Source organism: Sciurus vulgaris (assembly GCF_902686455.1).
Source record: "Sciurus vulgaris genome assembly, chromosome: 16".
NCBI lineage: Eukaryota > Metazoa > Chordata > Mammalia > Rodentia > Sciuridae > Sciurus > Sciurus vulgaris.
The window spans coordinates 17,905,759-17,930,706 of NC_136477.1; the positions used below are offsets into that span (position 1 = coordinate 17,905,759).

The window sequence follows — 24,948 nt, forward strand, 5'->3', positions numbered from 1 at the left end:
CAGCACGTGGCACTGCCTGAAATTATCCGACTGACTCGCCAGCTTTTGACTATCCGCCTCCCCGATCAGATTCTTCGCCCCACGAGTGGTAGCAACGTGTCCCGGCTGGGTCTCCAGAGTCCGGCACACTGCGCGCGTTCAGTAAATGGTTGTAGAGTAGACGAAGATTCACGTTGACCCAAGAAACTGGCTCGAGAGGGCTAGAGAACCGTCCAGGGGGCACAGGATCCTGGGGAGTCAGGGAGCTATGGGTGATAAATGGAGGTGAGGGCTGGGAGGACCGTCTGCATGGCCCCAGCTGTCACCAACGTGCTGAACTGGGTAAGCCACACCATCTCCGCGCCTCGTTGGGAGTGGTGGTGGGCGCGCTAATTATGATGGGTTGTCCTTGACCCCTAAGCCCCCCACGGCCCTCCAGGCACCAGGCAGTCGCCCGCCTCAGGCTCCGCAGAATGGTGCTGGCTGCCGCTCCGCCGACCGCCGGCCGGAGAGGCGCGCGGGAGAGGAAGCTGGGGGAGGGGGCGGCGGGCAGGACAGGAAATGGGAAGGACTGGCGTCCCTCCCCCCCCAAGCCTGGGCCCCACGGGGAGGAGGCGGGGCTGGGGCCGGCCCTGCCCTTCCCTTCCTCTAGATCTGTCTGGAACCCCGGCGGCTCCCGACTTCCCGCCTGCCAGACGGCCTCGGATGGGGGTGGGGGAGCTGTCCAGTACTGGGAGGTCGGCCTCTATGGGGGGTCAGATGGCGGCGGGTGACATCCAGGCGCGCGCGCGCGCACACACACACACACACACACACACACACACGACACAGGAAACGTAAGCGCACAGCTCACACAATGCAGGTCCCAGGGAGCTGGTGATCCACCCACGCGCGGAGGCACACACCCGCACATTCGCACACACTTGCGCACACAACCTGAGGCTGTGTGATTTAGCACCCCAAAACTGCCTCCGACACGCAGCCAAGCCAGGGGACAGCTGCCTGGACAGCTACCATTCACTTGGGTGTCTGCCAACCCCACGCACAATACGCAGGTGAACTCCCAGGAACCTCGTGTTTACACACACACTCGTGGGCGTGCACTGGGAAAAAAGCATTCACGTGATAAATATCACAATTAGAAACATCTAGACGCTGAGGCCCCAACTTCCCACCTACCCCTGTAGCCCGAACTCGTCCACACTCGCAGGCCACCACTCATAACCCGGACCCCCACCCTGCGGGGGATGCCCTGCCTCCGTGCCCACCTCCACCTCCTCTGCACATGCCCTGGGTCCAGGAGGGGAATGGTGCACCCACCGTTTGCACCCCTCACTGCAAGGGGGCAAGTAAAGGTGAGGTGCCCCATTTACAGCCGCCACGCCAAGGCTGAGCAGAGTCAGAGAACCGTCCCCAGCACCTACTGTTGACAGTGGTGGTGCTGAGGTGGTGCAGGGGGGCCCACAGCGTATATCCTGGGTACCCCCAAACTTATGTCTCTATGGAGCTAGGTCGTGTGTGGCTCGGTGTGACCCCAGGTGCGAACACACATCCTTCAGGAGACTGCGATGGCAGGCCCGGGGTGGCCGTGAGTAGCGGCCCGGGCCCCTTCCACAGCTGTGGGCCGCTGTCATTTAGCTTGGCGTGTCTGTGCAGCCGTGTGCCTGTGTACACGGGGGCCTGTGTGTCTAGTTGTTCCGCTTTGGCCGCTATTTAAGCTGTGCATATGGCAGTGTTTCGCTGGGTGGACTGTGTGGTGGCGCCCACCCGTGCTGGTGGGTGGCTTTGGGGCGATACACGCAGTGTGACTGGGGCTTTAGGGTCTATCAGTTGTTGCGGCAGCTGTGTACTTTTGTCCTGTAGGGTGCTGTGTCTGAGAGTGTCGTTGCGACTGTGTGGCTGCGTTCCTGGGTGCACAACAATTTGGGTGGCTGGTCCTGGCTGGGGTGCGTGTGTGTATGTAGCCGCGCCCCCACCCCCCGCAGCGAGCACTGCGCGTGCGCGCCCGTCTCGCGGTCCCAGCGGCGGGACCCACCCGCGCGCCCGTCATCGCCCCTTTAAGAGCGGAGCCCGCGGGCGGCGGGCGGGGGCGCGCGCGGCAGGAGGAGGGGGCGCGCGCTTCCCGGAACAGCCCGCGCTGAGGGAAGAGAGGAAAAAAATAAAACCGCGCCTGGAGCCGAAGCTGGAGCCGCCGCGGCCGCCACAGCGGCCGTCTGGAGCTCCCCCGCGCGGACGATGCCCGCGGTGCCCGCCCGGGGCTCGGGGCGGTGAGGCCCGGGGCGCGGGGTAGCTATGGCGACGGCGAACGCGGCCCCCGGCGCCGCCTGACAGGTGTGGGCCCGGGCGGCGGCGGCGGCGCGGAGCAGCATGTACGCCAAGGGGGGCAAGGGCTCGGCCGTGCCCTCCGACAGCCAGGCCCGCGAGAAGTGAGTCGGCGGGCCGGGGGCCGGGGGCGGGGCTCGGCGTCCGCGCCGCTCCCGTGGGCTCCGACGCTGACCGGCACCGCACCGGGCACGTGGGCGCGGGCTGCCAGGCGTGCGGGGCCCAGCGCGCTCGAGGGGTCGCGAGAGACCCGAGAGGCGCGAGATTTGAGGGGGCGCGCGAGACCCGAGGGGCGCGAGACTTGCGCGGGTGCGCAACTTGCGTGAGCGCTCGAGACCCGAGGGGCGCATGAGACCCGGGAGCGCGCGAGACTCGAGGGGCTTCCCAGGGGTGCGGGAGATCCGAGGGGAGCGAGACTCCAGGGGGTGTAAGACCTGAGCGGCTGGAGGGTCGCGAGATTTGCGGGGGACCCGCGAGACCCGAGGGCACGAGATTTGAAGGGGCGCGCGAGAACCGAGCGGGACTCGAGGGTCGCGAGACCTCCCCGTGGGGCGAGACTTGAGTGCGCCAGGTTGCGCCCTCTGGCCCCAGGGTGTCGTAGCTTCTCGCAGTCTCCGCGGAAGTTTCCTAGGCGGGTGAGTCTGGCCTCTCCGGAACCCTGGCGCCTCGGGAAGAGCTAGAAAGGAGAGGGGAGGCCTTGAGGGCTGCACAACCACCTGTCCAGCGCAGCTGAGGCAGCTGCGCGAGGGCCCAGGTGCGTCCCCCGGGGTGGCGGCGCGGCCCACCGTTCTGGAGCCACAGAGCCGAGCCCCTCCCCCCCGTGCCGCAGAGTGCGTTCCCAGGGGCCACCCCTTGGTCTGGGCGTGTTTCTGAGCGTTGGCCACCAGGTGCTCTGGGGCTGATAGAATGGAATCCCTGGGTGGGGAAGCAGCCGACTGCCCCTGAAGCTAGGTTGCTGCGCTTGAGATCTGGCACTGCCCCATTCCTGCCCTGTGACTTTGAGCTAGGGAGTGTCCCCAGCTGGTCTTACTTTCCTTCCCTGAGCAATGCATTCTCTTTTAAGGGTTTGGGGAGCCCTTGAAAGGTACTTGGTGCCATGACAGCAAGGGCACCCAGTCCTCTCAGTATCATGAAAGTGTCAGAGTGGAGGGCCCGCAGGAGGAAAGGCCTGGCTCGGGATCCTAGAGGTTGAACCCCTAGGGTAGCCCTGATGTGGAGTAGGCCACCTGAGCAGCGAGAGGAGGCTGCGTCACCAGAAAGGGGTCCCATGAAAGTCTCGGAGTGAGGATTGAAGAGAAGCCCTGAATGTTTGCTGCCTCTGACCTCCTCTTCTGCCTTCTCCTGGACTGACATTGGAATCTTAGCTCCCCTCCACAAAGAGGACAACGCACTCCCTGCCTACCCTCTGGGTCATTTTGGAGAAGTGCTTCTTTTGGCCAGAAGATGCTAGGCAAGTGACCACTCCCTCAGGCCTGTCTTGCTCATCTGTGCAGTTAGGAAGCTGAGCTCCATTTGCAAGAACCCTTAAACCCAAGACTTGTTTTTGGTGGTGCTGGGGATTGAACCCAGGGCCTTGTGCATGCAAGGCAAGCACTCTGCCAACCCAGCTGTAGCCCCAGCCCCCGAAGACTTACTGAAACTGGCACCTGGGCTGCTGCTGCTGGGTCTGAAGGTGACCACCCACCAGTGGGAATTATTCATGTGTACTGTCAGATCTGCACTAGGATAGGTCTTGGGGTGTGTTGGCTGAAGAAGCCCACATCTTTAAGTCAGGTACTCAGTGACCTGACAAGACCATGGGACATTCACAGTGCTTGAGGAAGTTGGGGATAGTGAAGGGTAAGAGAGGTGGCAGGCAGCAGATGGCAGAGCAGTGCAAGGGCCCTGCGCAGGGAGCATGCAGCGGAGCTCAGGGAGGCTTGTTTGCAGAAGTGCACTAAGGTGCGCACGTGGAGTGGGCCTGGGGAGGGTCAGGAAAGAGTCCAGGCAGCCTAGGGAGGGTGAACACAGTCCTTTGGAAGACAGTTGATGGCATCCTTGACCAAGGTGGAGGAGCTAAGAGAAGGGAGGGAGCACCAGGCCTGAGGTGGGATTGGTGGGGTTCCAAGTGGGTGTTTGACCCTTTCAGGCATTCCGGGGGAAATGATGCTTCTTTCTTTGAACCTGGCCTCTGCTCTTGGTCAGGGCTGGTAGGGAAATTTATCCCCATTTTTGACCCCTTTCTCTGCCATTGCCTCACCCCTGGCCTGCGTAGCAGCGGTGCTCAGAGGACACTGGCATCAAGATTGAGGACCCTTAGAAATGGCTCAGCACCTGGTGGGAAGGCTGAGGTCCCATCTTGGGCCAGAGCCACCCTGTGGCTTACCCATTTCTCTTGGAGGGTTTTGTGTAAGTGTTGGTTTGAAAGTGGTGTGCTGCTAAAGAGTGTGCAGCACAAGCGGTCACATCCCTCAGCTCGTGGGCGGGGCCCTGGGCCTGGAGAGGAAGTGACCTACCAACAGCCTAGCTTCTTGGATGCAGGAAAGCTCTCAGAAGTGTAGGGCGCCTCACTGGAGAGGAGGACTGGTATCATAGAGCCTCGGTTTCCTCATCTGGAAAGTGGACAGCCCGCCTTTTGGAATTCTTTGTTTTGTACTGGGAATTGAACTCAGGGCCACTTGACCTCTGAGCTACATCCCCAGCTCTTTTTCATATTATATTTAGAGACAGGATCTCCCTGAGTTGTTTAGGGCCTCACTAAATTGCTGAGACTGACTTTGAACTCAGGATCCTCTTGCCTCAGCCGGCCAGGCCACTGGAATTACAGGCGTGCCTCACCATGATGGTGCCTTTTGGAATTCTTGGGACTGGTGAAAGACAAGCAGAGCACTCACACTGGCAGCCCCTCACTCTGAGGAAATACTAGCTGTGGCTGAGACACTTCCTGTCTCTGGGCCTTGATTTCCTCTTCCGTGAAGTGGGGTGAAGAGGGTTCCATTGCTTCCGCCCTTGACTCTCCAGCACTGCGTTTCCTCCATGCTCAGAGCCTCCTGCCTCCTGGAGTCAAGTCCTTTCCTTTCTCTCTCAGGTTCCCATCCTGAGTCCACGTGGGCCCTAGAAACAGACTGAGCACCTGCTGGGTACCTACTTGATGGTGGGGTTCCTATCCTCAGACCTACAGCAGTGACCGCAGGGTTCATGGCAAAGAAAAGGAGGCTGGGGTCTGAATGGCCATACTTAGGAAGGTCACTCTGCCTTGGGTTAACTCTTGCCCCTCATCTGTATCCCTGAGCACTTCAGAGCTGCCAGGTGGGTTTAGATAGTTCCGTAAATGGCAGCCAAGGTTGGTGTCACTGGGTAGCTTTTGTTTTCCTCCCAAGTTTGGTTTTGAGATGGGCACGTGGACATGGGTAGTTAGATCATTAGTCCAGAGCCACGGGGTCTCAAGGAAGGAATCCTAAGATGAAGCCCTCCAATTGGGGAGGACATGAGTCACAGAGAAAAGCCAGGGAATGGTGGGATCGGTGACAAGATACTGCTGAAGGTCAGGCCCCCAGGGCTGGCAGAAGGGTGGGAGGACTCTGAGTTGGAGGGTCACTTTGGAGCCACAGTGGAATTTGGTGATGGACTCAATGAAAACCTGAGCCTGGGGCGTAGAGGGCGTTTCCCAGCCCCCAGCAGAGTGTACGTCCAAGGGGATGCTGGGTAGGGGCCCCCATCATAGTAATTCTCCATAATTACAAATATTCTCCATGATTGTGGTAGTTGTGGATAATTGTGGTGGTTGGTGGCCCATTTTAGTCCACAGGGCAGTAATACTGCACTCTGTCCCCATGTCGGTTAGCTCTGTGCATGCTATAGGTCCCCAATGGTCACCTCTCCCCTCAGAGTGATGAAGAACTGCCTGCGACTCTGCTCCAGGCCTGAGGAGCGTCCACTCCCCTGGGCCTCCACTGCTGCCTCCTGTCTACCTGCCCGCAGGGAGCCCTGGGGTGGGGCAGGGGCTCTGAAGTCCCGCAGGCAGTCCTGGGAGTAGGTGGGGATTTGGATCCAGCGCCAGGACCCTCGCCCATTACTAAGCTGGAGGCAGGGCCTGCTAGTCCTCAGCCCCTCAAAGCCACATTCCAGAGGGTCTGCAGCAGCCGGCAGGGAGCTGCAGCAGATGGCAGTAAAGGGGCTGATGGGGAATGGAGCAGAATGGGACTGGATGTCCCAGGGAAGCCTCTGATCTGTGACACTGGGGTCTGGATGGAAGTGCCCAAGGAGATTGCAGCCTGTGCGAAGGCCCTGGGGTGGGAGGGCAGCCAGTTTATGTGTTGGGGAGACCTGGAGGGTCCCATCAGGAGTGGCAGGGGAGCACAGAGGTGCCCAGGACGACACAGCCCCTGCCATGATCCTGGTGAGAGACCTGGACTGGGTATGTGGCGGGGGTGTGAGGAGAGATCGCTTCCCTTAGGTTTTGTTAGTTGGAGCTGGGGTCTCGTCATGTGACCCAGGCCAGTCCTGAACCAGCCTTGAGCCATCCTGTCCCAGCCTTCGGTCAGCTGGGACAACGGGCCACCACGCCCGCTTTGTTTTTGTTCTTAATGTAGTGAAGGCAGTGATGTTGGGGTGTGGCTGAGGAGCCCCACAGCACACTCCGCTGTGAGTTCCACTCAACCAGGTCTAGGCCAGGGGCACCTTTGAATTTGAGGGGTGCTGAGTTGATAGCATGTGTTCTGCAGACCAGTGGGCGAGTGAAAGGCATCAGGTGAGGGTAGACGCAGTGACAGGGATGGGGCAGGTGGTGGGGAGAACAGCGCTGGGCTGCTGGCCTCTGGCTGCCAGTTGGAGAGTGGAGGCTGAGTGGAGGCCAGCTGGAGGTGGGCCCAGCTGTTTGGGGGCATCACTAGATGTCTTCAGACCAGGAGGGGAGGCCACCAGGGAGAGGGCACGGGGTGGGCACCCTGGTGGGACACTGTGTCAGACACTACCGCCACCAGACAAGTCTGTGGACAGGGGATGGCAGAGGACACCGTAGGGACGCTCAGTGGGCCTGCTGAAGAGCCAGGACTAGCCTGCGCACAGGAGAGCTGCCCCTTGTGGGGGCTGGCTGGAATGCAGTGTAGCAGGACCTGTCCCCATGCTGCCCTGTCCTACTGCCCTTCCCTCGCCCTGGGCAGCCTCCCTGGGCTCTCGTCTTGCTGTCCATCGCTGGCATCTCTCCACCCCAGCCTTTTGTGGCCCCTGCTCCGACCCCAGGCTGGCCAGGCTCCCACAGCCCCTTGGTGGCGAGGAGGGTGGGGTGGCGTGAGCTCCGCAGTCTGGAGGGCTCTCCAGTGACCTGCCACGCTGGCCGTCTGTGGTCCTCCACAGACCGATGTGTCAGATGCCAGCTGCTCACGAAGGTTTAGGAAGCCTTTAGAAGTAAGTTGGACAGAGGACCCCAGAGGCCACGATGCCGAGGTGACCGGGTAGAGGAAGGGTGGGTGCAGGAGTGGGGGCAGAGTCACCCTGGAGCCTGGTGCTTCCGAGTGGGGTGATGATGTGACGGTGAGTGTGGCCCGTCTGGGGGACACACGTTTGCAGATACTTTCCCTCTGACCCATCCCCGCACCTCAGGTGGCGGTCACCACCACTGGGGCGGTGGACCTACCCACGCTGGCAGACCACCGTGTCTCCCCTGGCCGCCCCTTAGCCTGCCTTCCTGCTCCTCAGGGGGATGGCGCTGGAGCCCAAGTGGCGCCCGGGGGAGCGCTCGCGTTCATTCCTAGCAGGTGGGGCACGGCAGAGGCGCTGGAGGTCGGGGGAGCTGGGGTGAGACTGGGAGTAGAAATGGGGTACCTGGGGTGCTGGGATGTGAGGGCGGAACTCCGGAGCGAGGCCAGCAGGGCTGGGAGACTGCAGGCATGAGTCAAGGCGAGGTTATTTTAGGATGGGGCCGTCAGCCAGGGGAGGGCGGCCACCCAGTGGGGACAGACAGCTGAGGCGGCTGGGAGTCCTGCAGGCCAGGCTGCCTTCTGCTTCTGCCCACCCTGACGGCTCCGGGAGCCCACCAGGGACCTGGCTGGGAGGGGGAGAACCTGAGGTACCCAGGGAGCCAGGAGGAGCTGAGGCCAGGGGATTGGGTGACACTGGGAACAGGGGCAGGGGGTTGTCCCTTTGTAACCTGCTATGGAAGGTGGACTGATGAGCCCGGGAGTGACCTGGCTTCCTTTTGTGACCTGCAGAGGGCAGTGTTGGGGCCACCTGTCTGGGTGAATGGCGGCTGAGCCCTTGTTTTCAGGGTGAGCAGTGACAGAAGTCCAGGGGTCCCCAGTAGGGGACCCATGCAGGACACGGGGTGTTAGGGTAGCACGATAGTGGACACGTGGCCCTCGGGCTCTTATCTCCACTCACCCCCGTCCCTGCCTCCCCAGAAAGGCGGCACTGCTTTGTTGGGGAGTCGCCAGAAAGGTTGCAGCACCTGCTGGTGATCCCAAGGAACAGAATGAGAATCCAGGGACACCAGGGAGTGGGGGACATTCTTGGCAGGCAAGGCTGGGGACGAGGTAGGAGTGGCCCTGGGCCTGTGACACAGCTAGCTGCCCACTAAGAGACGCTGCCTGGCACACAGGAGTGACATGGTGAAGCCGGTTTCTGGGTGGAGTACCCCTGAGGCTGAGGTTAGCCTGGGGTCTCGGTGTTGGTCAGATGGGGCGAGGACTGGCCCACGCGCAGTGCTGAGCTGAGCAGACGGGCCTGGAGTTGAGGCCTGAGTCCATGGACGCGTAGGCACCGCTGGGCTGAGAGCTGGGAGGGGGCTTCGCGGGGAGTGGGTCGGTGGGGATGGGGAGGCACTGGCCACAGGGTCCCCGTGACCTGGAGGTTGGAGAGCCTCAGCCGGCTGCGCCCTGCCCGCAGGCTGGCGCTGTACGTGTACGAGTACCTGCTGCATGTCGGTGCCCAGAAGTCAGCCCAGACCTTCCTGTCAGAGGTGAGTTCCCAGCAGCCCTCCTCCCTGCCCACACCCGGTCCTCTACCCAGGTTCCACTGGGGCACCAGGTTGGGAGGGGGTGGGATGGTCCTTCAATGGTGCAGGGAGCTCAGGGCAGGGTCAGGGACACGAGTTGGCACCGTCCTGGCCTGTGGCCCTGGGTCTGGGAGTCCCCTCGGTTGCTCAGGGTGGCCCGCCCCCTCCCTTCCTCCAGGCTGGTGGTCCCTCCCAGCCCCATGTTCTCAGGCAGCTGCTGGGTGTGGGGCGGGGCGGGCGTGGTGGTGCAGCCTCTCACCTGCCTTCCCTCTCCCTGCAGATCCGATGGGAGAAGAACATCACGCTGGGGGAGCCCCCTGGGTTCCTGCATTCCTGGTGGTGGTGCGTGTGGTGCTGCTGGGGGCAGAGAGGGGACAGGGACAGACAGGACTTGGAGCAGTCATCGTCCCCTCTGCTACCCACAGTGTGTTCTGGGACCTGTACTGTGCAGCGCCAGATCGCAGAGAGGCGTGCGAGCACTCAAGCGAGGCCAAGGCCTTCCAGGACTATGTGAGTCCTTTCCTGGGGGTGGGGGCGGCACATTTGGGCCCTGTGGGCAGTCGGGTGGGACCTGGAATCGTCCCTGTACCTTCCCTTCCACTGCTGCCAGCTCCTGAGGGTCCTGCAGCCTCCCTCACTTCCTGCCTCCCTCTGCTCTGCTGGGTGGGGGTGGGTGCCAGCTTGTCCCTGCCACCCCAGATTCTGGGAGCCCACGTGGAAGTAGGGGAGGCAATGGCGCCCCTGTACCTCAAGCTCTAGAGGTCAGCACCAGGGCACTTTCTGATCGTGTTCACACCAGAGGCATGCATATCCACCTCTCTGGTGTGTTTCCGGTTGGGTTTGCGGGGGCGATACCTGTCTGGAGAGGAGGCTGAGGTGGTATCTTGTCATTATGGGGCTGCAGGTCTGAGGGGGAAATGCCCTCCCTCCCTGGTGGCAGCTGGGGACAGTGCAGCCAACCTCCCACCCACGCTGGAGGCCGCCCCTGCAGGGCTGGAGCTCAGTGCTTAGCTTCTCACGTCCCTGAAGCCACCCAGGCACACTGCGTGGGAACAGGGCCATGCTGATGGCCTCCAGCGTCACTGTTCATCCAAGGAGAGTCCTAATGCCCGCACGCAGTACTCTTGACCTCTAACCCTGCTGGAACTGGGGCGCAGTGGAGCGTGTTGGCCAGTGACCCCCTCTGAGCGGAGCTCCAGCCCTCCCTCTTCTGCTGGGGTCTAGCAGCTCCCTAGGCACCTTCTTTCCAACACACAGGTGCTCACCATGGCAGCACCGGCTCTGGAGAGAGGGGGTAGGGTTCCCCCAGGCCAGGTGAGGGTCTCTGTGGCCAGGAAATGGGTATGCAACTGCCACCTCACCGTAGTGGGCGTCCTGTGCCCTCTCCCGAGGGCCCCATCCTCCTGGCCTCTGAGAGAGGGTTCTGTGTGCTCCTCCCTGGCTTCCTGGCTCCCTGGCTCCCCAGCCGACCTTGGTCTCCAGGAAACGCAAGCATGCCCAACCTGTTGTCATGACAACAGGGGCAGGGCTCTGGCCTTTTTACCTCTTCAGGATGATTGACATGGGGGGTTTGACTCTGGCTACCCGCTAGGGAGAGCCTATCATGATTAACCCCTCAGGGCCTAGAGTTGGGGGTGCAGGGGCGGGGCTTGTGCTACCCCACCCTCACCTTGGCTTCAGTGGTTGGGGGCCCAGGCAAGTCCACCTCCCCTCCCTTCCTCGCTGGGGTGAGCGGAGGGCTTGGCTCCTCCAACATGCCCTCTCTCCAGCCATGGACAGTGTTGGTACAGCAGCTGCCACAGCCCACCGAACTGAGTGTGTCACAGCCTGTGAGGTCCCAGAGGTGACCTGGCAATTTGGAACTGGAAACTGGACCCAGGAGGGCTGTCGTCCTCCTCAGAATCACAAGGGCTTTCCAGGGATTTGTTGGGTGTTATGGGAGGCTCCCGTTGTCCCTCTCCACTCACCAGGTCTTGGCTGAGCCCTTGAGGCTGACCTTTCCAGAAGGGGCAGGAAGGGAGACCAGCTGTGGCCTCCGAAGAGGGAGGGTGTCACCAGAGACCTGCTTTTAGCCAGCCAGTAGTCCCCTTCCCATTCCCAAGAGCAGGGAAAGCAGGAAGTGCCTGGTGACTGCAGATACAGTCACACGGGGCTGCAGGGACACAGCTCAGGAGCAGCCTTGTCTGCTGCCTTGGTGTGCCCCAGGCACAGGGCATCCCTTTCTCTGGGGGTCTTGGCTTGGTGGAGGCAGGGGCTGTGAACAGGTAAGGGTCAAGCGGCCAGGAGAGGATACTGAGCTTGGTCAGAGGCTGGGCCCCCTCCAAACTTGGAGCTGATTAGGAACTAGCCTGTTGGCCTGTCACCTGCCAGCTCTGTGTCTGCCACCAGAATCCTCACCCCTGGCAGATACAGAAGCCCTCATCTCTAGCACCCCATCGTCTCCCCTTCTCTACCTAAGGAGGGTCTGGATGCCTAGGGACCCCACCCTCTCCCTGCTCTTCCTCCATCATGGAGGAAGGGACTGGTGGGCCGGGGGCTGTCTGCATAGCAGACCTGGGAAGGAGCCTTCAGGTATTTTGGATAGACGTAGGGGCCCAGCCGAGCTGCCTGCCAGTCGAGGATAGGGGCCAGCTGCGAGGACCTGGAGTGGAGGGCCAGCTGGGGGCGGCCACCCTGTCAAGGCAGCCTTTGCTAGCTGGATGGGACGCTCCGGAGACCTGGGGCAGCAGAACCCTCACGGGGACCTCTGGAAGGCTAGGACCACTTTGCAGGGCTGCTGAGCTGTGGGGGCAGCTGCTCTTCCCTCACTTAGTCCCCTCTCACCCACCTGGGCTGACAGGGTCAGTAGCCTGGGTTCAAGTCCCAGTTTGATCACCTATGGCTGCCAGTCCCAGGGTCACCTGCATAGAGGAGGGGAAGACCCCTTGTGCTGAAAGTGTCCTGACCCGGCCCTCATGGTGCCTCCCACCCCTGCAGAGCGCTGCAGCGGCCCCCAGCCCGGTGATGGGGAGCATGGCTCCCAGTGATGCAATGGCTGCAGGCCCCATGGCTCCAGGATTCTTCCAGGTATGGCCAGGCCTGGGACCTCTTGTCCCCCAAACCCTGTGTAGGCGTGCATCTGAGGGTGGGGAGGGTGGCAAGCTGCAGTGGTGGGTGTGCCCATTCCACACTTGGCAGAGCCAGCGAGGGAGGGGGCCGTGTTAGGGTTAGGCGGGAGGGGGAATGTCTGCACAAAGGTGCACAGGGCACTTGGGGATGCAGCGGCCACCTGTGGTCCTAGCGACCACCAGTGACACAAGTCCTGCCTGTGACCCTTCCAGTAGGGCTGTCTGTAGGCTGGCCCACCCTCCTGTCTCCATGGAACCCCCTCCCCAGCCCACCTGGCTCTGTCCTCCTAGGGCCCCTTTGGCTCCCAGCCCCACCCTCCCCACAACCCCAGTGCCACTATGATGGGGCCTCACAGCCAGGTAAGGACCTGTGGCCCTGGCCGGGTGCACGCGCACCCCTACCTCTTCCCCCAGCTACCAGTGCCCCCTCTAGTCCCTGGCCATGTTTTTGTTAACTAGAGGACGGGCCTATCCAGGTTGGGGATTCAGGCATAGGAGGAACTGGGGAGCTTTGGGGGGAGGAGAGTGGGGGAGACGCTGATCCCCCACCCACCTCTTCCAGCCCTTCATGTCACCGCGGTTCCCAGGGGGCCCCCGGCCCACCCTGAGGATGCCGAGTCAGGTGAGAGACGGATGAGGGGAGGGGGGCAGCCGTTGGGCCAAGGTGGGGGCACCCTGCACTCAGTGCTGCCGCACTCCTTCGCAGCCTCCCGTGGGCCTCCCAGGCTCCCAGCCCCTCCTCCCTGGCGCCATGGACCCCTCCCCGCGTACTCCGGGTGAGTAGGGACGCTCCAGCGGCTGACCGGCTGCCCGCTACCAGCCCCCCAACTCATCCTCCCGCCTTCCCGCCTCAGTGCAGACTTCCTCCATTGGCGCCCGCACTGGGGAATGGCCCAGTCTGAGCCCACTTCCTTCTGCTCCCACCCCAGGGCACCCCAGTATGGGCGGCCAGATGCAGAGGGTGACGCCTCCGCGGGGCGTGGCCAGCATTGGGCCCCAGGTAAGGGCGTGGCGAAGGGGGAGTAAGCCTGAGGGGCTGTCCCTCCTGGGGCCTTCCACACCACCTTTGCCTTCACAGGGCTATGGCAGTAGCATGCGACCCCCGCCCAACTCCCTTGCTGGCCCAGGTCTGCCTGCCATGAACATGTAAGACCCTGAGTGTGTCCCAAAGCATGTGTCCGCCCCAGTAAATGAGCTGTATCTGCTGAGACAGGCCCTGGATTCCCAGGACAGCCTGGATGTGCCTGTATCACTGGCACTGATTAGGTGGGAAACGGAGGCCTAAAGGAGTAGTCAGACCGTAGTTGGCGGTTGGAATTTGAACTTCGGGAATTGGCCCATGGTGACCATCTCTCGGCCGCCTATGCTGCCCTGTCTGGAGGCAGATAAGAGCAGGGTGGGGGCATTGGGGTGGGTGTGTGACGGCTGTATGCTCCTGGCCTAGCCCCAGGGTCTACCACCATCTCTTCCAGGGGCCCAGGAGTGCGCGGCCCTTGGGCCAGCCCCAGTGGCAACTCGGTGAGTCAGGGGCAGGGTGGGAGTGCGCTGGGTAGTGGAGCCGGCTGGGTAGTGGAGCCGCCGGGGCACGGGGCGAGCAGCCAGGCCATGCCAACTACTCACAGCTGCCCCTGTTCCCAGATTCCCTACTCTTCCTCATCCCCCGGCAGCTACACGGTGAGTTGGGGCGAGGCCGGGCAACAGCAGGCAGGGGCCGCGGGCTGGCCACCAGGGACCTCTCTCACGGCCCTCTCCCTCCATGTGCAGGGACCCCCAGGAGGAGGTGGGCCCCCTGGAACACCCATTATGCCCAGCCCTGGAGGTACGGCCTGGGCGGTGACTGGGGGTGGGTGCCTGGGAAGCCCACTCACTCCGCACACCCAACATGGCACTGCCGTCTCCCCAGACTCCACCAACTCCAGCGAGAACATGTACACCATCATGAACCCCATTGGGCCGGGCGCCGGCAGGGCTAACGTGAGTGGGGGTTGCGGGTGTCTAGCCGGGTAGTAACCCCACGGGGGGAATGATGCGTTTGGTCAGAGGCCCATGCTGCCCTGTCCCCGCAGTTCCCTCTCGGCCCTGGCCCGGAGGGCCCCATGGCCGCCATGAGCGCAATGGAGCCGCACCACGTGAACGGATCCCTGGGTGAGCGCGCCGGCTCCGCCCCGCCCCCTCCTAGCCAGCTCGGTGGGCCTCGTGCGCCCCCTGGCGGCTGCCAGCCCGCCCACCCGCGAGTGCCGTTGAGTGCCCGGGAACGCCCCTCCATTAAACCACTGTCGCCCCACTCGGAGGCCCCCACAGGCCCTTTGCCGGGGACCCAGCGGCGCCAAGTAGATGGTCCGGGGACGCGGGTTGGCTCGGGGAGGGTCCCGGGCGCGGGTCGGGGAGGCGGCTCTGGAGAGGGGCAGGCCGGCGCAGGCGCGTCTGAATGAAGTGTTGGTCTGTCGTCCGCAGGCTCGGGCGACATGGACGGGTTGCCGAAGGTGAGGCCTGCGCTTCTGCAGGGGGAGAACCGGGCGGAGGCCTGGGTGGGAGTGGGCAGGGATGCGGCGCTGACGGTGGCCGCCCCCAGAGCTCCCCCGGTGCCGTGGCCGGCCTGAGCAACGCCCCGGGCACCCCGCGGGATGACGGCGAGATGGCGGCCGCCGGGACCTTCCTGCACCCGTTCCCGAGCGAAAGCGTAAGCGACTGCGTCGACTCCCCCCCCGCGGCGGCGTCGGGCCGGAGGGGCCTGGCGGGCAGGCCCCGGCGGGGCGGCCGGGGGGCCAGAGCAAGACCGTGACCGCGGCGGGCCAGGTGGGGGGGGCGGCCGCGGCATCCTTTCCCTCCCCTCCCCCCAGTCCCGCCCCTGCCCCGCCCCAAGAGCCCCAGGACGGCCTCCCAGTGCATCCCGCCCCGCCCCTGCTCTGCCCAGGATCCGACCCTGCTCCTCCCCGTCCCCCTTTTTCCTCGGGGGAGGTTGGGGGGCGGGTCCCAGCCTTGGCCAGAACTGAGCCCGCCCCTGCGCGCCGCCTCTCTCCGCAGTACTCCCCAGGGATGACCATGAGCGTGTGATGGGGCTGCAGCCCCAGCTCTCTGCCCCCTGCCCACTCGGCTTCTGCCCAGTGCCCCTACCAGGGGCAAGGGTCTGAGGTCACACCTTTGGCACCTGGACTCCTGGCCAGCCAGGCTTGGACAGCTGGGAGGCCCCACACAGACTTTCTCATTTTATAAAAAACGCAAGGACCTCAGAGACGTTCTTTCCCACTTGGGCCCTTCCTGCGGTTCCCACTTTGTCAGAGGGAGGCTCCTTGGTGGTCCCTTCTCCCCAGGACGGCACGGGTGGGCCCAATCAATAAATGTAACTGGTTTTGGTTTTTAGTAGCCGGTTCTCCGATTTTCTTACTTGGGCCTGGGCCTGCAGCCACATCCTCCACCAGTCCCCACCCAGGACTTGGGTCCACCTTCAAGGACTAGGGGTGCAGAGTCCCTGGGGTTCTGGGAGGTTCCTGGGAATTGGGGTAGTAACTATGAAGGGTGGGTAGGAGGGTGACAAGCCGAGACGGGTAGAGCAGAAGCTCGGTGTCTGATGTTGGACAGGTTTGCAGGTGGCCATTGGAGCAGGTCGCAGACACCACAGGCGGAGGTTTGTTTGATAGGGGCGTTGGCTTTATTGTCTTCAGGGGACCTCAAAAGGGTGGGCCCTGGGGGCAACAGGAGGGGCTGGGGGCCTGTAACTGCAGCTTCAAGCTGTGGAGATCTGGGGTGCCTCTGCCTCTGGGTGCCCATTGGCATCGCCGGTGCAGCCGTTGGAGGCAGTGGGTGCCGGTCCTTTCTTGCATGGCAGAGGGCAGGCAGTAGCCACGGGCCCGACTCGCTTGATGCCCAGGCCTGGGCGCTCCATCTTGTGCTCCAGGAGCATGTGGTTTTGTGGGGGGAGACCCACACAGGCCCTGGGGGAAAGGGTTTGGCTCAGCAGGGCAAACCTCCAGGCTGGTGGCCTCTGTGGCCTGCAGCCCCTTGGCCCTGTGCACAACCCCTAGTGGCTCTCTGGGCCACGGGTGGGACCCAGCACACCTGAGGATGTTCTCGATGCAGCTGCGCTGGCGGAAGAGTGCATTGACCACTGGGCTGCCTGGGGGCACAAGTGGCGCCTTGAAGAGGAAGCTGAGGAGCGACAGCACTGGGTGGAAGCTCTGCGGCTCTGGGTCCGTGTCTGTGGTGAAGCTCACGCGCTGGCACAACTCTGTGAGCAGCGCCAGGTCCAGCATGATGGGCGCGGCCAGCAGTGAATCCTGTGGGGTGGGCGGGTCAGGAGGCCGCTGGGTGGGCGGGTCCACCCACCTCCCCTCCCACCGTACCTCACAAGTATTGTGCAGCACTAGCGTGTTGGTTCCGCCCAGCATCAGCTCAGATGTATACTCGTCCAGCGCCCGCTTGCTGTCCCCCACGTACGGCACGTACTTGATGACCACCTAAGGTGCAATACCAGGTTGCACGGGCCCCTGCCACCCGCAGCCAGAAGCCCCCCACCTGGCTCTTGCGAACCCCCACGCACGCAGTGGTCAGGCTCCTCTCCCGGGGCGTATAGCACTGGGTTACTCTGCACCATGTCGTCTACCACGCTGCTCTTGGACACCTCCTTTGAGCGGAACTGCTGTGGCGCCGACAGGTTCTGCCCGTCGTTGTTGCCCAGGTGATTGTAACTCACGATGGACATGGTCTGGTCAAAAGAGATGCCAGGAAAGCAGTAGGCCCTGCAGGGCACTAGGTAGGTCCTCCGGATCCAGGTCCCCTTCCTGCTCCTTGCATCTACCCACGTACCTTGAGGCCAGAGCCAATAAGGAAGTCCACGAGCACAGACTTGACCTTGGTCTGGCCTGACTTGAAGTCATCTCCACCCACAAACACACGGTGCTGTGCCGCCAGCTCAAGCGCACCGGGCACCAGTGTGTTCTGTGGGGATCCATTGAGGAAGGCGCAGCCCTCCAGGATGCTGGCCACCGCAAAGAGCGTTGACGGTGACACCTCCCGGCCAAGCTGCAGGCGTGGGTGGGCAGTCATCAAGAAGGGGTCTGTGGGACTGGCCCTGAACCTACCCCGCCCTGGCGTGTGCTCACCTGGATGGTGTGTAGCAGGTTCTCGGCTGTGTCATTGAGACCAGGAACCACTTCGCAGAAGCGCTCTGTGTTCGCTGTCCACAGCACGATGATCTTATCCAGGCCAGCGCTAGATCGGAAGTCGCGGATGTCCCTGCGGATCTGCTCCAACTGCGGGGAGGATGAAGGAAGGATAGTAGGGAGGTTGTACAAGGCCTCCAGTTTGCAGAGGCCTGGGCCACTCAGTTCCCCAAAGTATTAAGTGGGGTCCGGACGCCCGGGATAGGAGCATTGGGCAAGGGAGTGAACGGGTGGGAGGGAACACGGGATGCGGAATGAGGCAGCACCTGCTGTGCGCGAGTGCCGGGGATGAGGTTGTCAGCGCGCGCGTTTTGGTTGGCCGCGATGAACTCGGGGATATAGACAGAGGGCCGTGGACGGAGGGCCTCCATATGCGGCCACAGTTGCTCCTGAAGGCCCCAATCCAGTACCTTCGCGCGCCGCATAGCCTCGGCCAGGTTCAGCGACGAGATATCCCAGCCTAGGGGGAACCCTCACGCTCGGCACAGCCCTGATCCCTGGCCCTTTCAGACCCCACCTCCCATCCCGCCCAGGGCTCCGCCCACCATCAAACACGAGGTCGTTGGGTGACACCATGGGCAGCAGCGCACTGAAGGGCACGAACACCTCCTGGCCCTCGGCGTCCAGACCCAGGTTCACGGTGCCCGCCTGAGTCAGCGAGCCGTAGTAGTTGGCTTCCTGGATGGGGGGGAACCAGACACGGTGCGGCAAGGGATAGGCGTGGCGAGAGGAGGCCCCGCCCTGGCCTCAAGCTCCGCCCTGCTCTCCGGCGCTTTCAATCCCGGGCTCGGAGCCAGGGCGGAAGCCTCTCCCCCGGAGCCGGTTCCCCGGAGCCCGGCCGTGCCTCAGGCTCCGCCCCCACGAGGCTCCTGCGGCTCTCCGCCCACCTCGTGGAACGCCCTCCGGTGTCCGCCTGCGGCCAGGCCCCGCCCGCGCGGCCTCCGCCCCCAGCAGGCTCCCTCCTCCGAGGAACCCCGCCTCCCGGAGGCCCCGCCCCCGCCTGCAGGAACTCGGACCCAGCCCCCCTCCGCGGCTGGGCCTCGCCGGCCCCCCACCTTGCGACCAGCGCGCGTGGGCCAGGATAGGCGCAGTCGGTTGGCCAGCACCGCGGCGGTGAGCGTGGAGCCGTTGTTCCCGCCCCAGCCGACGAGCATGACCCCGAGCCGGGGCACCTGCCGGGCGGTCCGGAAGGTGAAGCGCGTGGACGTTGGGTGCACCTGGGGGCAGGCGGTGTCGTGAGGCTGGGCCCCTGCCTCCTCTCCCCTCCAGGCAGCGAAGGGGTTGGAGATGTTGGACAATCCCCCTCCCCCCGTCGTCTCCCCAGTCCAAGGCTCCCTGGTCCCTCGCCCACCTTGAGGACACCGCCCTCCCGGCTAACGCGCGTCGTCCGGTACTCGTACTGAGCCTCGATGGCCTCGGGGCTGTAGACCACGTCCGGGCTCTCGACCATGAACTGGGTGGCTGCCTCCATCGCGGCGAGCTGGGGCCCGGGTTAGCAGAGGGTCAGCGGGGACCCCAGGTGAGCGGCCCAAGCCGGCCTGGGTCCCTAAGGAGACCCCAACCGGCCCAAGACTTCACTCACCTTCGCGGAGTCAGATCCGACAGCGGTGGCGGACAGCGCGGGCTCTGGGGCGCGCGGCCTCGGGAGAAAAGAGCCGCGGCCACGCCCCCCGCCACGCCCCCGCTGCGCCTGGTGGGGAGGGGCGCGGCAGCGCGGGGTAGGGGTTCGAGGCCCGACCTCCCAGAGCCACGGCGACGGTGGAGTCCGGGTCCGGCTGGAAGCGGCCGGGTCCCCACTGGGCAGCATTGGTTCTCGAGGCAACCTCTGGGGCGCGCGACCGTTTATTCCCATTTTACAAAAGAGGAAGATGAGGCTGCAATTGAGCGCCAGACCCCAGCCACAAACTAGGGTATGAAGCTGGGCAGGGAGGCCGGGACTGTGGGTGGGAGGGGCCCTTGGGTCTATGATACCGCAGGGGAAACAGACCAGCCAGGACTGGGACCTCAAAGCCACACCGTCCTTTATGAGCGGTAGTCCCCACTCGCTGTTCCCAATCCTTGGGCCCCATGAACCCCGAGTCCAGCTCAGGATGGATCAAATTTACTCTGCTCCAGCGGGGCTCACATGCATGGGGAGCAATTGGCAGCAGCAGGCTGGAGACAGGCCTGTGCACTGGGGAGGAGAGAGGACCGCCAGTGCCCGTGTGGGGAGGAGCCGGGACAGCACACCAGAGGCCCCCCTCATACGCAGTGATAAGAGAGCGTGGGAACCCAGCGGGCAAGCGGGGGCGGCTCCCCCAAGGAACTTTCCAAAACAAGCCGGCCGGAAAGTTTCCACCACTGGAGCTGGCCCAAAAGGTGGATAGTTTGGGAATGTTTGCAGGAAAGGCAGCCCGGGGCCTGGTCTTGGGGACTGACTCCAGGCCTCACCCTGAAAGGGCCCCACTCGGAAGGAGTAGGAAGGGGAACAAGACCAGGGCACCTCCCTTTGGAAGGAACTCACAGGGCCCTGCAGAGCAGGATTTTCAGAGGAAGTGGCTGGTGGAAGGGGTTTTGAGATACATAGAGGAGTTCACCAGGAGAGAACTACAAGCAGAGCCACCCGAGTCACCTAAAAGCCTGGGAGAAGGGGTTCCCACTCTGATGGAAAGGTGGCCCACGGAAGGTAGGCAGCAGCTTGGAGATCGCGCAGACCAGGGGACTGCTATTAAAATATTTGGTCTGTCCCTGGCTCCTAGGAGATTTGAATCATAAATCACAAATCAGATTTAACCAATCAGACCTGTGCAACTACACTGCTGGGGCTCAGAACCCAGCACCCCCAAAATGCCACTTTTGACATGCTGAAAGATTAGAAGTCCTCAGAAGCACTCTCTGAGCTTTTCCTGCCTTCTCGTCTCCCCTGAAGCCAGTCACTGAAACAATGCTTCTTCCCCACAGTGCCTGGGGCCCCCAAGCCACTCAAGACCGAGAACACCTCAGAGCCGCGGTCTCTGACCTCCTTGACTGATAGCAGATAAGAGCCGTTTCAGAGGGGTCCTGCCTGGCCCGGGGACGAAGGAATCCCCAGGCAGTGGGGTGAGAAGAATCTGGACAGACAGGCCTCGCTGGGTGTCTGTCCCGCTGTCTCCTCTAGAACACACTCTGTCCAGTCACTTTTCTGCACGGCTGTCGTGCTTCATGGAGCCGAAGCCTGGGTCGGTTTTCCCTGGATTCTATTTCTGAAGGCTCCTGGTCACGTGAAACTTTGATGTAATGAGCCTGTGGTGTTTTCTTCTCTTCATGCTGGGGATGGAACCCGGGCCTCCAGCAGGCTAGGCAATGGCTCTACCACCCAGTTGCGCTTCCTGCACCTCTGTGGCCCTTCACACAGGAGGGCCGTGGCCCTTGTGGTGCACGAGGAAAGGTGTTGCAGGCCCTACAAGACTTCCATACAATCCCCTAAAAGGGGTCCAGGTGACTTGGTGGCAGTGCTGGGTGGTGGCACAGCTGGAGAGAGCAACGGAGGTCCAAGGCCCCATTTACAAAAGAGGAAGCATGGGCATGGTCCTGTGTGGCTGCTAGTGAGTCCCTGAGTCCTATGAGCGATCAAGCGAATTGTCAAACCCGAGGCAAGGGTGTCGGCATCCCCTGTGCAGCCCGTTGCTGGCAGCAGGACTGTCGGGGCATCTGGAGGGGAGGCAGCCTGGACACCTGGACTGGGAGCCAGATGTTCACCCTGCTGTTGGGACACTCGGGAAGACACCAGAGGATGAGGGGATGCTTGCAGCTTGAGGCCACACATAGCATTGTGGGGACACGTGTGGCAATGAGAAAGGACCCCAGGCCTGGCATCCACGGGGTGGGGGTGGGGAGGCAGCCCCACAAGCTCACAGGGACAGCAGGAAGCGAGGTGGCCTTGGCACTGGGCTGCTTTCCTTCCTGGCAGTTGGAGCTGGAAGGTGAAGGCAGGGGCTGTAGGATGGCAAGGTTGAGGGAGGGGACTGAGCGGGGACCAGTGTCACTGAGGTGAGTGACGGCACTGGCTCCCTGCAGTAGGAAGGGAAGGGTGTCGTCCAGCCGGAGGAGTGTGGCGATAGCCCCAACCCGTTTCTGCCCTGTGCCCAGGTCAGCAGGATGGAGACCCCCCTGAGCTTCCATGACTCAGGAAGGACAGCCGGGGACTGACTGCAGCCGCGGTGGTCTGGTCCAGGCAGGGCAGCAAGGCCAGAGGAGGCAGATGCTGGCCCTGGGGCGTGGAGAGGGGGACGCGATCCTCAGGCAGAGCCGTGTGGCCAGGCCGTCTCTGAAGCAGGGTGCACCCTGGCCCGCCGGCCTGCCTGACCTCCCCTCCTGCGTCCCCCAGATTCCTGTGTCGCCTCAGAACTCCGGCCAAGACAGCTGCCGCAGGGAGGCCGAGACCCGCAGCCAGGGAGCCCAGGACCCTTCCCTCCCCACGGCTGTTTTCCTGTTTAAAATAAACACCCCAGCCGCGCAGTCCTTGGAGGGCCTGCGCCTGCGTTCTTCAGCTCCTCCCTGGAACAGTCCACGCCACCAGCGTCAGTGGCACGGGGACAGCCCACCCCACGGTGCCAGCCTGGGAGTTGCAAAGCCATACACACCACTGGCCACTGCTGCATTTTTTCAGGGTTGATTTTCATTTGTTCCGGGTGAGGTCCTGCCTATGGCCCAGGCTGGCTTTGCACCCCTGGGCTCAGACACCCCCTCAGCCTCCCACGAGCTGGAGCACAGCCACAGGCGACCTGCTGCTCTTTCATCAGAAACAGGGCGAGTCTGGGTTTGTTTCCCCAACGCTTCTCCCCCTCTGCCCACCAGGTCCCCTCCTGCGGGAGGCCGTCACGCAGCAGCCCTGGCCACACCAGGGCCCTACAGTGCTTGTGCCAGCTCTGACTGCCCCCCACCCCATGCAGTCCAGTCTGCCTCCACCTTCCGAGAGACGCCTGGCCCTGGGGCACCTGCAGAGCCCTCTGCCCCGGTCCTTGTTCTAGGTAATGGCCTGGGGACTGCCTGGCCCAAGCCCCTGCGCCCCTCCTCACCATGGTGGTTAGGAGCCAAGTCACCTCCTAACCCCAGATCACCCCCATCACAGGACCGGGCACTGCCTCCCTGGGGCCACCTCAGACCCGGCTGTGACACACATACAAGCCAGCCAGGCAGCCAGGGGCTGCTGGGTTCAGTTCAGTGAAATTTATTGTAGGTTGGAAATCAGCATTCGCGTGTTCAGTGTACAAAAAGGACACCGGATGCTTTAAGAAAATGTCAGGAGACTGAAGATGCGGATGCCTTTCAACTGTAACATTTTGGCAAAAGTGAAAAATTCTTGTAAACACCAACTCCATGGCTCAAAGGTTCTCCTCCACAGTACAACATTAAAAGGAAAAGACATCAATAAGTTAGAGCATATTTCATCAGCCAGAACTTGCGTCCATCGAGCCCGAAACACAACACTTCCCCAGCTCCATCCTCCTCCAGGGACGAGGCAGATTCAACAGAGGCCCTTGAACTGGTTCCAGGTGGAGGGCGGGGCCAGGCCGCCTAAGCAGGACTCCTGCCCCGCGGCCAGCCCTTCCCACCCCAAATGCAAAACAAAACAACAGCTATTGAAACATGAAGGATCAGTTTCCTCAGAGATGCAGGAACCCCAGGGGTCCCAAAAGAAAGAGAGGCTGGGGCAGGGATGGGACACCACGAAGGCGCCTCCACAGGCGCCAGTTCTTTGGAAGCCACTGGGAGACACCCCCGCGGTTTAGAAAAACAGGCGCATCTGTGCTCGCCCTGCACTCTCCCTGCCTCACTGCGGTGGGCGGCGCCCCAGCCCCAGCATAACCGACCCAGGTCACGGCTGTGCCCACCACATTCCCGAGTCATGGCTTCGCTTGGCCCTGAATGTGAACACTCGCCTCAGACCCCCTACACCCTGGAGGGGGCCCCCTACACACACACGCGCACACACACAAATAGTCCCCCAATGCTTTGGGGAACACTAAGAGACTAGGCACAGCGACAAAGCAGCAGTTGGGGTACTGTGGAGCTTGTGCCCCAGAGAGGACAGACAGAGCGCCGTCCTTGGGATCCTGCGGCTCTGTTCACAGGGCCCCAGCCCCTCCCTGAGTGCAAACCCCAGCGGTGGCCCTGCCCAGACAACCCCAGGACCCACGGGTGGACGGAGGCCGAGCGAGGTCAGCAGCACGGAGACCGCACGGCCTCGACGGCGCGGAACCAAGAGCAGCTGCGAGGGGGAAACCGAGGACCTTGGGACCGAGACTGAACACCGTGCTGCCGCCGAGGCCTCCCAGCTGGTGGCAGGACATGCCCCGTGGCCTGACAGCTGAGGGCCTGAAATAGCAGGGCAGGCCAGGGGCTCCAGGGCCACGCGGCCCTCAGCTGGGAGCGGCTGTCGGTGCCGCTGGAGGTGGGCCTTGAGGGAGGCTGCGGAGCAGACCCTGTCCAGCGCCAGCCCCGGTGGCCCCGGCCCCGCCTCGGAGTCTCTCCTGGGAAGCCGACAGTGCCGTGCCTTGGGTGGCATCTTAATACTGCGGGACAGGACCCAGGGTAGCATCTAGACCCTGGATGTCCAAGGAGAGGGAGGCACAGGTTTAGAAAAAAGATTTTGCTTTCTCTTTTGTACAAAAATAGACTTGAGTCTCTAGCAGTAGCTAAAAGTGGCTGACACTGTATAAAACTAGAAAAGGCAGGCGGGCTGGCCTCAGAGTCTTCCGTGGTGGGAGAGGGAAAGTGGAACCCTCCAGGTGGCTTCCGCAGGAGCCTGGCCTACAGGGGCGCTGGAAGGTGGGGAGGGCCCGGGCCACCCCACCTGGGCGAGCACGGGCCTCCCCTGGTAGCCGCGGTGCTGGCTCAGATGCGTACGTCTCCCCGTGTTTATTGTTTTAAATAAATTCGCTCTCCCGCACTCCCCACAGCGCCCCGGCACCCAGAGGGCCCGCGAGGTGGAGGCGAGGCTAGGGCCAGGCCTGCAGCTGCCTCTGGTCATACTCGGCGATGAGCCGCTTGATGTGCGCCAGCTTGCTGTGCAGGTACTCGCAGCGGTGCTTCTCCTGGCTGTAGTTGGTGTTGGTCTGCCAGAGAAAAGCCAGCAATCACACGGCGGGCATCGCCACGGCCCCCTGCTTGCCAGTGCCTGCCAGGGGGCTCTTCTCCAGCAGCAGAGCCGCCAGCAGAGGGGTGCCGACCGCTGCGCCTCCCCTGCAGCCCATGTGGTGCGCCCTTCCTGCAAGACACGCTGCTGAAGACTGCCCCCCACACGCTGACCGTGGGCACCTGCAGTGTCCACACTCAGCTCAGGACGGGCTCAGCCTCTCTGGCGGAGGGGAACTCTGAAGATGACACCGGCCCGCCACAACTGCCCCCCTGCTCCGCACTCCTGAAACTGCGGCATCTGACCCCAACTGCC

At 63.0% G+C, this 24,948-nt stretch overlaps 3 protein-coding genes and 1 long non-coding RNA gene across 8 annotated transcripts in view; 2 read left to right on the forward strand and 2 right to left on the reverse strand.

Annotated features, from left to right (window-relative positions):
• Nucleotides 1–1,995: 1,995 nt before the first annotated feature.
• On the forward strand, nucleotides 1,996–15,741 carry SSBP4 (single stranded DNA binding protein 4). 5 transcript variants are annotated; one of them, XM_079115005.1, is made up of 17 exons: nucleotides 2,002–2,405; nucleotides 9,163–9,235; nucleotides 9,552–9,613; nucleotides 9,697–9,781; nucleotides 12,248–12,337; nucleotides 12,941–13,000; nucleotides 13,085–13,154; nucleotides 13,308–13,378; nucleotides 13,457–13,524; nucleotides 13,851–13,896; nucleotides 14,017–14,052; nucleotides 14,143–14,197; nucleotides 14,282–14,352; nucleotides 14,445–14,523; nucleotides 14,833–14,861; nucleotides 14,951–15,174; nucleotides 15,403–15,741. In XM_079115005.1, the coding sequence occupies exons 1-16, from the start codon at nucleotides 2,347–2,349 to the stop codon at nucleotides 15,158–15,160; spliced, it is 1,164 nt and encodes a 387-aa protein (XP_078971131.1). In that variant the 5' UTR covers nucleotides 2,002–2,346; the 3' UTR covers nucleotides 15,161–15,174; nucleotides 15,403–15,741. The 5 variants fall into 5 exon arrangements, with proteins under 5 accessions (XP_078971129.1, XP_078971132.1, XP_078971130.1 ...); XM_079115007.1 differs by having other exon boundaries at nucleotides 2,006–2,405; nucleotides 14,951–15,058; XM_079115003.1 differs by having other exon boundaries at nucleotides 1,996–2,405; nucleotides 14,017–14,197.
• ISYNA1 (inositol-3-phosphate synthase 1) lies at nucleotides 15,591–19,408 on the reverse strand. The gene is made up of 11 exons (XM_079114996.1): nucleotides 19,120–19,408; nucleotides 18,889–19,017; nucleotides 18,593–18,754; nucleotides 18,083–18,215; nucleotides 17,804–17,997; nucleotides 17,478–17,627; nucleotides 17,182–17,397; nucleotides 16,916–17,080; nucleotides 16,719–16,832; nucleotides 16,435–16,652; nucleotides 15,591–16,310 (listed from the first exon to the last, which is right to left on the reverse strand). The coding sequence occupies exons 1-11, from the start codon at nucleotides 19,387–19,389 to the stop codon at nucleotides 16,103–16,105; spliced, it is 1,959 nt and encodes a 652-aa protein (XP_078971122.1). The 5' UTR covers nucleotides 19,390–19,408; the 3' UTR covers nucleotides 15,591–16,102.
• A 55-nt stretch (nucleotides 19,409–19,463) lies between these two features.
• Nucleotides 19,464–23,015, forward strand: LOC306646349. Its single transcript, XR_013759853.1, has 2 exons — nucleotides 19,464–20,897; nucleotides 20,953–23,015. It is a non-coding gene; the product is annotated as an uncharacterized lncRNA (long non-coding RNA).
• Nucleotides 22,710–24,948, reverse strand: part of ELL (elongation factor for RNA polymerase II) — a 66,827-nt gene continuing 64,588 nt past the window's right edge. Inside the window, exon 12 of the mRNA XM_079115002.1 lies at nucleotides 22,710–24,613. Within this exon, the coding sequence (XP_078971128.1) occupies nucleotides 24,497–24,613 (117 nt within the window). The 3' untranslated portion in view covers nucleotides 22,710–24,496. The remainder of the gene's footprint in view (nucleotides 24,614–24,948) is intronic.